At 42.3% G+C, this 12,709-nt stretch overlaps 1 protein-coding gene and 1 long non-coding RNA gene across 2 annotated transcripts; both read left to right on the top strand.

Moving 5' to 3' along the window:
- The first annotated feature begins 222 nt into the window (after positions 1–222).
- On the top strand, positions 223–6,623 carry LOC118178085. The gene is made up of 3 exons (XR_004756059.1): positions 223–659; positions 815–989; positions 2,579–6,623. It is a non-coding gene; the product is annotated as an uncharacterized LOC118178085 (long non-coding RNA).
- Positions 6,624–8,360: 1,737 nt separating this feature from the next.
- On the top strand, positions 8,361–11,882 carry LOC118178077. The gene is made up of 2 exons (XM_035346299.1): positions 8,361–8,483; positions 9,771–11,882. The coding sequence occupies exon 2, from the start codon at positions 9,789–9,791 to the stop codon at positions 11,118–11,120; it is 1,332 nt and encodes a 443-aa protein (XP_035202190.1). The 5' UTR covers positions 8,361–8,483; positions 9,771–9,788; the 3' UTR covers positions 11,121–11,882.
- The last annotated feature ends 827 nt before the right edge of the window (positions 11,883–12,709 follow it).

The following is a 12,709-nucleotide window of genomic DNA, read 5'->3' as shown; positions in this document are numbered from 1 at the left end:
TAGCACAGCAGTAGAGATGGTGTATTTAGACTTGTTTTCTCCCAGAAAAAGCAAAAGCAGCTGGTGAAGTAATGCTTTCTAAATCACTTGCCACGTATGAAAAAGATTTAAGAATGGTATTAATCCAGTTAATTGGTCATATAATGCTCTTAAGTTGGGCATAAATTAGTTTACTTCAACTTTTTAAGGCTGTCGTGTGAACCATCACTTTACTTGAATGTTTGTCTTAAGCCAGGTGGATTCTACCTCTGTTTTCAGAGCAAAACAATAGCAGAAATGCAGTTCACTTGCCCGCTCTGTGCAGCACATGCTGTTCCTTCTGCATGAACCAAGTGTTACCAGGGTGCTGCACTGCTTTCCACCAGGCAGCTGCTATTTGCCAGTGCTGGACTGAAGTACTACATACACAGGATGATGGACATAGCTCTGTCTGCTTCTGTAAGGCTCCATTGGTGCAAATTTGCATGCAAGTTCTTAATTTCCTACTCTAAGTATGCTAAAATGAATGGTGATATGAATTGTGTAGTGTTTAATGTATAAATAGGTTTGCGGGACCTACTGTTTAGCTACCAATACTTCACATGAATTAACATAATCATGCAGCGTTATGAACAAAAACTTCAAATTTCAAAGGGGCACAAGAATATATACATGAGAAGGTGAGTAAAATATGCCTAACTTACAAACCTAGTTTTGTAAGTAGTTTAATATGTAAAAATATGCCTAAAATATGTAAAAATATGCCTAACTTACAAACATTGTTTGTAAGTAGTTTAATAAAGCATTTATCTTTAGATTTCATATGACATAACAGCAATGGTTTGAGGAGGAAGAAAGCCTGAGGAACTGATGCTCAGGGACTTTGGGGAAGTGATTTTGTGCGACTCCTCAATCCCACGGAAGACCAGCCAACCAGTAATGCTCACAGCTGGGGGCGTGCTGCCTATTGCAGGTTTACAGCAACTTTTTTCTGGTTAGCTGACAGCCAGGTAAGTGTTCTTTAACATCTTCCTGCTCTGGGCACCAAGTCTTACTAATTATTGTTCAGTAGTGCCTTATAATGGGGTTGTGTTATTTTGTTTGGTAACAAAACATGATGACTGGGGAACAGCCTCGATCTTGAGTTATGGGGCAGACTTTGGGCTGTGATATGTAACTTGTTGATGCAACTTTGATAGTAAATTAGAAAGAGAGTATGAAAGTTGAAATACACTGTGTTCCTGTAGGTACATCATTTGTGGGTTTGAAATGAATGGCAATACATTCTGCTGTTTGCTCTAACTTGCTACAAATTGTACAGAACGATTTGGGTGAGATACCAAAATAAAACCCAAATAGCTGTGCTCAGGAAGCTAACTTTAAACACTAATCTTAAAGTCATCTTCTTGTTTCCCCAGAAACTATTTTTATGGACTTGCTAACAGCTCTGTACTAGAAATCTTTTGCATGACAGTAATAGAATTGTAGAATGGTTTGGGTTGGAAGGGACCTTAAAGATCATTTAATTCCACCCCCCTGCCATGGGCAGGGACACCTTCCACCAGTTCAGGCTGCCCAAAGCCCTGTCCAGCCCGCCTGGAACACCTCCAGGGATGGGGCACTCACAGCTCCTCTGGGCAGCCTGTGCCAGTGCCTCACCACCCTCACAGTGAAGTATTTCTTCATAAATTCTGCTGTACTTCAGAGGCTTAGGCTAAAATAGAGTTAATTTACTTCATAGTAGCTCTGGAGCTATGTTTTGGATTTGTGACAGCGTTGATAACACTGTTTTAGTTAGTGCTGAACACTGCTTACACAATGTCAAGGTTTTTTCCTGTTTCTCTGGCTGCTCTGCCAGTGAGTAGGCTGGGGGTGCACAAGTAGGAAGAGGGCAGCCTGGACAGCTGAACCAACCTGACCAAAGGGATATTCCACACAACAAAATGTGCTCAACAGTAAAAGCTGGTTGAAGGAAAAAGTGGGACACTCAGAGATACAGCATTGGGCCTCCCAAGTAACAGTTAGGTACAATGAAGCCCTGGTTTCCTGGCTAATCACTGCCTGGTAGTGAATGGATTCTTTATTTTGTTTTGTGCATGCAGCTTTTGTTGTACCTGTTAAACCCATCTAAGCCCATTAATTTTCTTGCTCCTATCCTTCTGTTTCACCCCTCCATACCAGTGGCAAACAGTGAGTGAGCAACTGTGTGGGACTTGGAGCTAACCCACAACACCAAGGTTCTTGAAAAGGAGTCAAAAATGATGATTGTCTGTTAGATCTCTGCAGAAAAAGTACAGGTTCTTCTACTGAAATAGTTAGTTATAGCTATTAAGAATAAAGAGTTGCTCTTCTCACTTAGAATCTTTCAAAAATTCGGTCTTGCTGCTCACCCTGCTATCTTTACTTTCTGGGTTATACATGAAATCTTGAAGTATTTTTTTGTTTTAATGAGTGCCATCCAGGAATGCTGTTGACTGAGGTACTGAATTAACTTGCAGTCTGCCTTAGCTTGCTTCACAAGACAGATGTTTTTAGGAATGGAAAAACAAAAGTGGATTAGCTAATATTTGTAAAAGCATCTAATGTGATTTATAACTAGTCTTTTACAGGCGTGCTGGGTGCTCCGGTGGCAGCAAGAAGGTTGCTACTGTTGGGCAGGAGACGTACACTGCTTAAAACTTCCCTGGAAGGCACACCTGTGAACATGGGAGATAAACTCAGTAAGGAGCCCTTCAGTGTGGTTTACAAAAAGCCAATCGCCAAGAAGGTGGATCAAGTTCCAGAGACTGCTTCAACACATCCTTACAAGCCTGATGACTTCCAGGATACTACCAAAGAGCCGGCTAAGGGAACTTGTAAGGATTTTCAGGCCTCTGCAGATGCAAGAAAAAGATTGTAAAAGTGATCAAGAGCATGTGCTGTAAAAACTGTTCTGTCGGTCTGAGACATGCAGGCTGTATTTGTGCTCTGTTTCCATTTGTGCTCTGTTTGCAGGGGTGGAAGGCTGGGGCTTGTTTCAACTGCTTCCCATCCCTGCAGACTGAAGATGGGGATTATATCACAGTCTCTCGGGATGCTTGTTTAACATCCTTTCTGATTTTTTGAAGGGGGGCTTTACAGCAACGGAAATCTTCTTTTGGGTTTAACAGGCTGATTTTTTTCCTTAGAAGTATGTTGTCCTTCTGTACAGCAAAAAGTGAATGCTTAATGGACAATAGCTGGCGTTCATGTCTTTGGTAATGGCCTTGCTGATGTATTTTGGCTGTACTGCATGATCGATAGTGGCTAGAGATGTCTCTTCCTGGTAGATGTGCATCTTAACTGGACTGACTCGGGCCAGTCTCTGTATTTACAAGAGTAACTCTACCTTGTGGGAAATTTTGTCAGTGTTAGAAGCTGTCTGTTATAATATGAAGACATGACTGAGTTTAAAATGAATACTTTCTGTGCAATATTTCAAAGCATCAGTGAAGTTCCTTAATGTGTCAAGACCTGTACTACTGAGACTTGGCTGAAGACACATAGATGATTCTAAAGGTCTTGCAACTTTAATGTAAATGAAGTTGTTTGAAAGCTATAGATAGACTCAGTATAATGAAGACAAATGCAGGACCTGAAGAAACCTGAGCTGTGTAGCGAGCATTCTGTAACTTGAGTGTTCTGCACCTGTCTGTCATCCTATTAGTACCAAAGTAATTTTTTTCTGTAATGTTTTAACTAGACTTCAGAGGCCTCATTGTGCTGGGGAAAACACCAGGCTAACAGCTGAGAGTAGCTCTCCTGTAGTTACTGTGGTTGGAGTTTGTGGTGACTGAACAACAAAGTCCTTGGCCCAAGCTGTAATACGGTGAAAAGAGGCCTTGCTTTCTAATTGAGGTTGTCACACTGATGTTTTGAAATTCTCCCTTGAAAAGGAAACTGAGATGTATGCAACATGATTCTTCAAAGCATTTCTAAACACGTGTGCTCTCCTCTGAAGTTTCACTTGGGTTGAAAGCAGCTTCATTATTTTTTAATCTTTTACTTACCATGCTGTTGTCTCAAGCTGTTTGATCTTTTTACTAACCCTGTTTCTGCTCAGTCCAGTACTTATTTAGGTGGGGGATGTGCTTTAAGGTCCCTGGAACAAAAGCATCTTCCACTCATGTCATTGGTCTAAAGAGATTGGCCCCTTCTGCTGCTTTTTTTTCTACTCTAGGCTTCGCAGCATCTTGTGCTCAAGGTATTTGAGTTAAAGCCACATTCAGCTCTTTCACAGGCCTATATGGAATGTTCCTTTTCCAGTGCCTATTACCAGAATGAGGAATATGGATGGCATGACCAGGGGCAGTACTCCAGACAGGGTGCCTTCTTAGTTCCTGGATCAGTCTCAAGTGAGCTAGCTTGGCTTACCTGTGTGAGAAACATCTGGAGACACTCTTAGTCATTAAAGAGGAGTGAGAATAGGGTGGATGTGAGCTACACATGATATAAAATGTAGAATCTTGTTCCCTGTTAGGGTGTGAATAGAGAGCTCAAGTGTTGTCTCTGCCCTTGTCCTGGGTAGACAGGACAAGTCTGGGCCTAGGTTAGCAGTGGGCCTTGAATTGCAGTTAAAGAAGTGGCTTCATTTATTTGGAAGGCTCTGGAATATTGTTTGTGACACTACATTCAGTACACGTGTACCAAAGGTGTGGGAATTGGGAGCTGATACTCTGCTGACACACTGTCTTCACTATGCCCACGGCATGGGGTTCTGCTGCAGCTCACTGGTGGGTGACCAGCTGTGGTGATACCAAACTGGTCCCCAGCCATAACGTGCTGGGGGAGCAGATCTGCTGCAGGTGGCAGTAGGCTTGAATTTTGACAGGCTCTGTCAGAAGTTGAAGAGGCCAAGTTCTTCTGTTCAGCCAGTAACCTGGGCCATGTGCTTCCTTGTCCCCCAGCTGGCCTAAGGGTTCAACTGGATTTTTGCAGCTGTCTGAGCAGTGAGGGGCTGGGAAAGCTCTGACACGTGCATCCTCTTGAAGCTGGTCTGCCAAGTCAATTCAACTTTTGCAAGGGAAGTGTAACAGTCTGTATCAGACAATAAGTGTGCACGCTTCTCCAATGCTGTAAATGCAAAAAAAAATCACAAAGGCTAAGAAAAGAAAATTAGACTTCTTGTTTATAGTCTTTCCTTTGACTGTTCTAATATACTTTGTCAAGAGTCTTAAACCAATGCTATTTAAAATGTTACAAGCATACAGATCTAAAAACATTTTAAAATGCCATTAAATAACACCTTGCATGTGATACAATAGGGAACGGTGTGAGGAGGAACTGACTTAATGGAACTAATGTTCAGGGACACAGGGAGAAGTGGAGCGGGGGCATGTGGTTTGTAGCTTGTCTTGATGTGTGCTGAAATACTGAACAAGGTAATACTTAACTGCTTTGTGTTTAACTGTTACTAGGTGACATGGTGGAGTTGCTCTTTTTGATAGGTATGGTCTATGTTCCTGTGCCACTTGCTTGTAAAACAATGAAGGGGAATGCAATGCCTCGTGATATATTGCTGTAATTAAGCACCTGTCAAAATAAGTTGTCAAAGCATGTTAAAGGAAATTTTGATGTATTATTGTTGGTGAGCTCTTGTGCTCTTATTTACCCTGCAAGGGGGAAGTCCATGCTTTAATTCAAAAATACTTACGCTATCCAGTCTTGTGTAACAGCCCATTAACTTGTAGAAGTACATAATCTTTCACATTAAATCAGGGATCTCAATACTATGGTTTTAAGTCTCTAGACACAAATGTAAGGCATTCTGTGACCATTGGAATGCGTTGCATACCTCATGGGGAATCTGCATACAATTTCCTTTAATTCTATGAAATGGACGACTTGCTTATTTAAGCCTGATGTATTTAACTCCATTCTTCCATCTCCAGATCAGTATCTTGAGCGAAACAATATACATTTTGACCAGTTTTTCTGCCCTTTCCCCTTCCCCACAGAAACCAGTCAATTTCTGCTTTTTCCAGTGTGTGGATGTTAATGAAATTTTCTTCATCTGTGGGTGAAAATATTCTTGATTTTTTCAGAAGCTACTTTGCCTCAGCTAACAACCTGTCTCCTATGGTAGTGCACTTAAAATCTTTGTATAATTGATTCACTATCTAGGTATGTTGCCGCTGTGGTGCTGAAAGCATTGGGAACAAATATCATGTAAGGAAAATCTTTGTCTTCTGAGACATCTGATATTTTGTATAAAAATAAACAAAATAAATATAAATAAACTGTATGGATCACTGCACTAGGCTGTCTCCTATGTGAATGAGACTACTTTTAAAATCAAAGTGAAGATGAACTGACAGGCTGAGTAGGACACAAGTCCAGGATGCTGCAGGGAGCAAAGAAATGTGAAAATGAGCACTGGGACCACCCCTATCTGAGGAAGAACATGAGCAAGGTGTGCTGCAAAACTGAAGATAGCACTCAGAAGCAGTCCAGCGTGATCAGAGTGAGGCTTAAGCCTTGTTCTTTTTGAAGGAACACAACGCCTGGCATACTTTTGTCCTTAAAAATAACAGATGCCCAATGTGCTGTGGAAGTAAATGAAGTGTATGTGGAAAATTCTACAGTATTCAGTAGTCAGCAAGGAAATAAAAAGATTGTGATGAAACTCAGACAGCTGTGTATCTTTGCACATGTATTACAAGACAGGACTATTTTCAGGTTACTAAACGTGTAACCATACTCCGCACATACACACTTGCATATTTCTCAGTTATGCAGCATGTGTCCCACCGATGCTCCTGTTCACAAGCTAAGTGTTTGCCCTAACTTCCAGGTCAAATGACCTCAGTGCTTTAGCTACTTGCTCTAGCTTTGCCAGAACCTAATGTTTTAGAAATATTTCCATTATTTTACTTGCTATTTGGTTTTCATGGGATGTGTACCATAAATACATCAACGCACTGACTTCACTGAAATTACCAAAGCAGTAACAGTAATATTCCATACCCTGGGCTGACGCTGACCTGGGTGATGCCTGCTCCTTCAGAATTGGCATCAGTGTCACTCTGTGGAGGTAGAATAAAGTATGTTTTGAGAGGAGACGGAATTTCTGCCCATGCCAAGGAAATATACAATAGTTTGAATGACAGTCGGGTAAACCCATAAACGGGAGGCTGTTCTGAGAAACAAGGGCGAATAAGAAAGAAGCAACTGTGTACTTTGCAGAGACCGATCAGGTTCACTCTTGGGGTGTTTATATTCTTCATCACACAAATGAACTAAAAAAACATGGAAGTATGTTAGGAAGAGTAATACACAAGCCTCAGGAGTACCCTCTGTCCACTTACTGAAGATATGTTATTCAGGTAGATTCTGCAAGGATGTGACTAATACTAAAGACACAGGTTTGATCTTTTTGTATTTTTCTTTTTTTGGTTTTGTTTCAGGGTTTTTGTTTTGTTTTAGGGAAGGTTCTAAGCTGACTTTGAAAATGCAGCAATAACGCACAAAGCTGCAACAGGGGAGGTTCAGGCTGGATATCAAGAAAAGGTTCTTCACCCAGAGGGTGGCTGGGTACTGAAACAGGCTCTCCAAGGTCACAGCACCAAGCTAACGGAGTTCAAGAAGCGTTTGGACAATGCTCTCAGACATGTGGCCTCATTTTTGGGTGGTTGTGCACAGATTAAGGAGTTGGACTGTATGATCCCTGTGGGTCCTTTCTAACTGAGTATATTCTATAATTTTATGATTCTAATGCCCCTAATTTCAAACTTTCTGAGCACTGAGGTGAAGAGAAGCCCTCAAATGACTTATATTTGTCTGCACTCACAATTAGTCGAGTCACAAAACACACAGACCTATTTAGGAAAACAACCAGAAGAAAGAAAATTATTCCTCCCGCATCACGTGCTGGGTCTTGAGTATAATGAGGACTCTCACCACTCTTGTGTCTGTTTCTGTTATTCAAAAGAGCTGGCCCTTCCACTTTGTACAGGCATCTCCTTTGCACTAATATTTCTGAGCCTACTACCAAGTGAGAAGACCAGCTTAAAGGATGCCCAACCCCATTTCCCCTGCAGCAAAACTAGCAAGCCTGCTAACTCACCCTCTCTGAAGAAGGCAGGGCGGATGGAGCTGAGGCAAAGCCCAAGCTGCCTGACAGCCTGCTCTTGGAAAACCACTCGAGTCTGCCTCTGCCTCTCCTGCTTTACGATGGAGTGTTGTTACAGCATACTGCCAGTGATCGCTCATTTGCCATAAACAGAAGCTGCATTTTATTTTTACTTTACCCTCTGATAAAAAAAAAAAATTGCCAATAAAACACCTTCAGCTGTAAAATAAAGGAGGTAGCTGTAACAGCTGTTCCCAGACGGGAATGAGAATGGAAAGGAACTAAATATTCAGGGAATCGCTGCCCAAGGAGCAGGGGGAAGTGGTTTTGTGGGGCCCCTCAGTACTATTTAAGTTGAGCTTGAGGTCCAAAGGACAACTGGGAGGTTTCTGTTGCTTTTATTTGTTATAGGCTGGTAAGTTTCTCCAACTCTCAAGATTTACAGAAGCTAATTATGGTGTCTGCTGTTAGAAGAAATGTACTGGGGAAACAAGGAAATTGGAAGAGACTGAGATCACCCTGTGTGGCTTGTAGATAAGTATGGGTCCTAAAATTGTTGTATGCAGGTGTTTGGTTTTTTTTACTAATATTACATTTTTCAAAGGCTTCAAGTGTTATTGAAAACTAAGGCTCCTAATATGTTTGCTGCTCTTATTTCCCATTAGAGGCTATACTTCTGCATTGAGAAGACTACCTGGTCTGATTTTTTTCTTTATTTTTAAACAAGTGCAAATACAGAAACCTAGAAGAAACCATGTGACTATTGGGAATGTTAGATTTTTAAGAAAAATGTGTCTGGCTTCAGTGGGAAGCCAAAAAATATGCTTGTGCTTCAGAAGCCTTTTAGTGCTTGAGGGCACTTTGCTCAACTTAATGTTCTGCAGTTTCTTATTTTTCTAATGGTTCTTGGAAATATGATGCTGTGCTTCTGGTGGAAAGGGTGGATGCCTGCTTAAAGAAGCTGCAAAACACGGTGCTCTGAAATACACTGGTCTTGGTGCAAGATGTTAATGGCTTACAGTGTGGCTGTGCTGTGTTGGCTAGTCCCAGGTCTGACCCTTTCTCTGTAATAGCCATAGGAAAAAAAACAGGCCTATGTGGCTTCAACCTGGAAAAAAAACTAAAAAATCCTTTGTGGAGAATAACTGTGCAAAGTTAGTCTTTCAACCTTAACAAAGACCACTGCCTTGGTTAGTTATTTCCCTTTATTGGTACTCTAGCTGAAAGTCCAAGCTCAGTTCCTTCTTCAAGCTGAAGGAGTTTCTGCTTCAAACAAGCTGCATCTGAACTGTGCTACCTGATGGGATTAACACCAGGTGTTACTTGGTGTTGACTGCCACCTTGCAATTAATAAGTGTGCCTGGCTGGCTGATGGGAATCCTTGATTAACAGCAGAGAAATGATGCACTTGAACTGCATTAGCACTGCAGATTTCTTACCATTAAGTTCATTAGGATTGTTCAGTGGTACATTTGTCACTTCTGTTGTAATGATACTTACCCAAAGTGTGCTAGGAAGATGTCCTCTGGCATAAAGGAGCTGTTCAGCTTCTGATGTAAAGGGAGGTCTGCCCTGTCATGTGGGGCCTTACGGTCTCTCTGCTGCAAGCTTATAGACCTCCATAGGAACTAAGCCAACAAGCCTTTGGTGTATAAAACACTGCTGTGAAACAGTTAAGATAAACAGTTCTTGTTTCTTGCAGGTTCTGTCAAGTGACAACATGGGGGGCAATTTCAGCATGCAGATCTGCTGTGGGACTTGTGGGAGATGTAAGAAGGAAGAGGAAGCAAATGAAGAGACCAGTGAGACCAAGCCAATCTTGCAGACCTCGAGGGATCCATCAATCAGCATTGAGAAGCAGCCTTCTACACCAGCCCTGAAAACCTCTGACCAAGGCTCTGAAGAGGTGCAGTCACCATGCTGGGATCGACAGCTGTTGGCTGATGCTGCAGAGAAGAGCAGAGAGACCTGTTCTCCTGCAGATCCCATGGGAGTGACTGAGGAATGTGAGGCAGCCTGGGGCTCCGTGGATTTCTTGGTGGCATCTGCAGATAGGGAGACCAAAGGAGAGGTTGCAGTCTTAACCCAATTGCAAAGCCAGCAAGAAAGAGAGAAAGCATGCAACACTGAAGAGAAAACAAAACCTGCTTCCCATGCTTCTGAGGCCCAGCTGGTTATGCATGCAGCTCAGGATGTGAAGCTTGTTGCATTTATAGGACAGCCTGATGAACAGGCTGGGGCTGGCAGTCAGGGTGGCTCATATGCTGGAGGGACTCTGCAAGAAACAAATATTCTCAACTTCATGGAAATCACAGGGGAAATGGCAGCTGGGCAAGACTGTGAGATCAAGCCTCCCACAGAGACCGCTGAGAGTCCTGTAGGAAGGAACTTGCCACTGCATGCTGTGCAGGAGATGGCAAAGGAGGCTGGGCCCTGTCCTCCTGCTGAGCACACAGAGGAGATGGACAGGGATAGTCTTGCTGAAGGAAGCCCTCAATCCACTGGGAGTGACAAGATCATGTGTCTTGTAGAGACCGAGCCTCTATTGAGTTTCCAGGTTACACAGGAGACTAGGACAGAGGATTCTCCAGAAGAAATAGTAAGTGGTATGGCTGAGAGACACTCTACTTCTGCAATGCTTTGGGAGGCTCTGTATCCAGGAGGGGAATCTCCAGAGACAGAAGACCAGCTGCTTGACCTCCTGCAGCAAGACACCCAGTCAGTTGTGCTAACCGCACAGGAGATGCGGAGCCTGAGTTCTGCAGAGTCTGAACTGAGTGAAGTCTTCTGCCAGGCAAGTGACAAAGATCAAATATGCCTCAGTGATCTGGTGGAATGTGAGGAGATCAAGGAATGTGATCCAGAAACTCTAGGAGGTGAGGCAGAGCCACAGGAGATGATCACACAACCAACAACTCAGCTTCCAGAGGAACCCCTGGCTTGCACCCAGATGCCTGTAAAGGAAGAAGCTGAGTTTCTGAATGTGGCACCCCTGCATTCTGAAGTGTTTGAGAGTGGAGGAGAGATTCAGGCTGAAAATGCTCAAGCTTGAGAGACCTGGGGATCAAATGAATTGGTATCCAATGGCAAAGATGATGTACCTGCCTTGAAGAACTTCAGCTAAAAGAAGCAATTAACTCAAGCTGTTGAACGCAGGATTCTGTGTTTTGTGTCCTGGACTAGAGAGAGTGATTTATCTTAACAGATGTGTGATGTATACAGTAGACCTTCCCAGATATTCTCCTGAATTATAGTTCAGTCATAGTTCTGTTCCTTTTTTTTTTTTCCAGTAGCTGATTCTTCAGTTGATTCTGTTCTCACACCTTACTGGGAGAAGTAATTCACTTAAACTGTGATTTCACTGAAGTAATGCTGGGCACTGCATTTCCCCCAGTGAGGTATCGTGATATGAGGTTTCACCTCAGTCTTATGAAGAGTCAGCAACAAAACAGACAAATGTTCCTCTAATCTAGCCCAGTCAAGTGTTTTCTGTGAGGCTAACAGCCACTTCCCTTGCTACCTCTAAACAATCAAGTCTTTGTGAGGGAAGTATCCAAGGAAGTAGCTCACAATTGACTGTCACTGCCATATTGTCAATATTGAACAAATATTTTCACAAGAAGTCAATGAAATGCTATTTCTGGTTTGTTGTTTGTACTTCTTGTGGTAATGGAAATGTTCATGTGATTCTTGATGCATAAAAAATGTAGTCTTGATCAGAATGCATAAGTCAGTGTATTGTAACTTAAATATACTGACTTTTAATGTTCATAACTGTATAGAATAAACATTTTAAGATCATGACAAAAAAGAAGCTGAATGTGTCTTAATTGTTGAGGTGAAGAATGACTAACTACTGTGCCCTTCTCCATATGCTTTGAGGGATGGATGGTAATACTCTTCAAGAAGTCCTAACAAACTCAGTGACTGTATGGAGTAAAATGCCCAGCTGCCTAAGTGGGAGGGGGGAATGGAGGCATGCTGAAACTTCTAGATCTTATAACATGCATCAGGACTCTGAAATGATGCTGGAAAAAAAAATCTCAAAGGCAAATATCTTGTTGGTGACTTCAGTTATTTTGCCTGCATGTAGCTGAAAGCTGAGGAGTTGAGAGCTAAATATTTCAAGTTAGGCTGGATGTTGGGGATAACTCAGTACTCAAAGTGAACTGTTTTTGGGAGAGGAGAAGGCTTTCTTAAACACTTTGACCTCCTTTCTTCCAACTGCACTTAGGCTGATAATGCATCCTATGTTTCAGACTTGCCATCTTCTCTTATTTGACTCCATATGCTGCAAAGAAATAGATACCTGTAATATTTTCCTGTTATGTACAAGGCTGGTCCAAGCTGGTAAACCACTCTTGCAGCTTGGACAACCTCTAACCTGACACTGAACAATGGGCTTCTTGGACCTAAAAGTAGGAAACCATTAAATAAACACCTCTGCAAAGCCTACTGAAAGCTCAACTTTAAGTTGCTTGTCTTACTTGATTTGTTCTGCCAAAAGTCATGCAGTCTTCCCTGCTAAAGCTTGTTTCTAAGGCTGCTTAGCAGGGAGCTGGGCACCTTAACTGCTATTTTTTCCCCAAACTGATCGTGGTAACATAAAGCTTCACTTCAGGCAGGAGAGAGGCTTGAGTA

Source organism: Oxyura jamaicensis, chromosome 24 (assembly GCF_011077185.1).
Source record: "Oxyura jamaicensis isolate SHBP4307 breed ruddy duck chromosome 24, BPBGC_Ojam_1.0, whole genome shotgun sequence".
In the NCBI taxonomy this organism is placed as follows: Eukaryota; Metazoa; Chordata; class Aves; order Anseriformes; family Anatidae; genus Oxyura; species Oxyura jamaicensis.
Note: the sequence above shows the minus strand (reverse complement) of the source record. Positions and strands in the feature narration are given on the sequence as shown.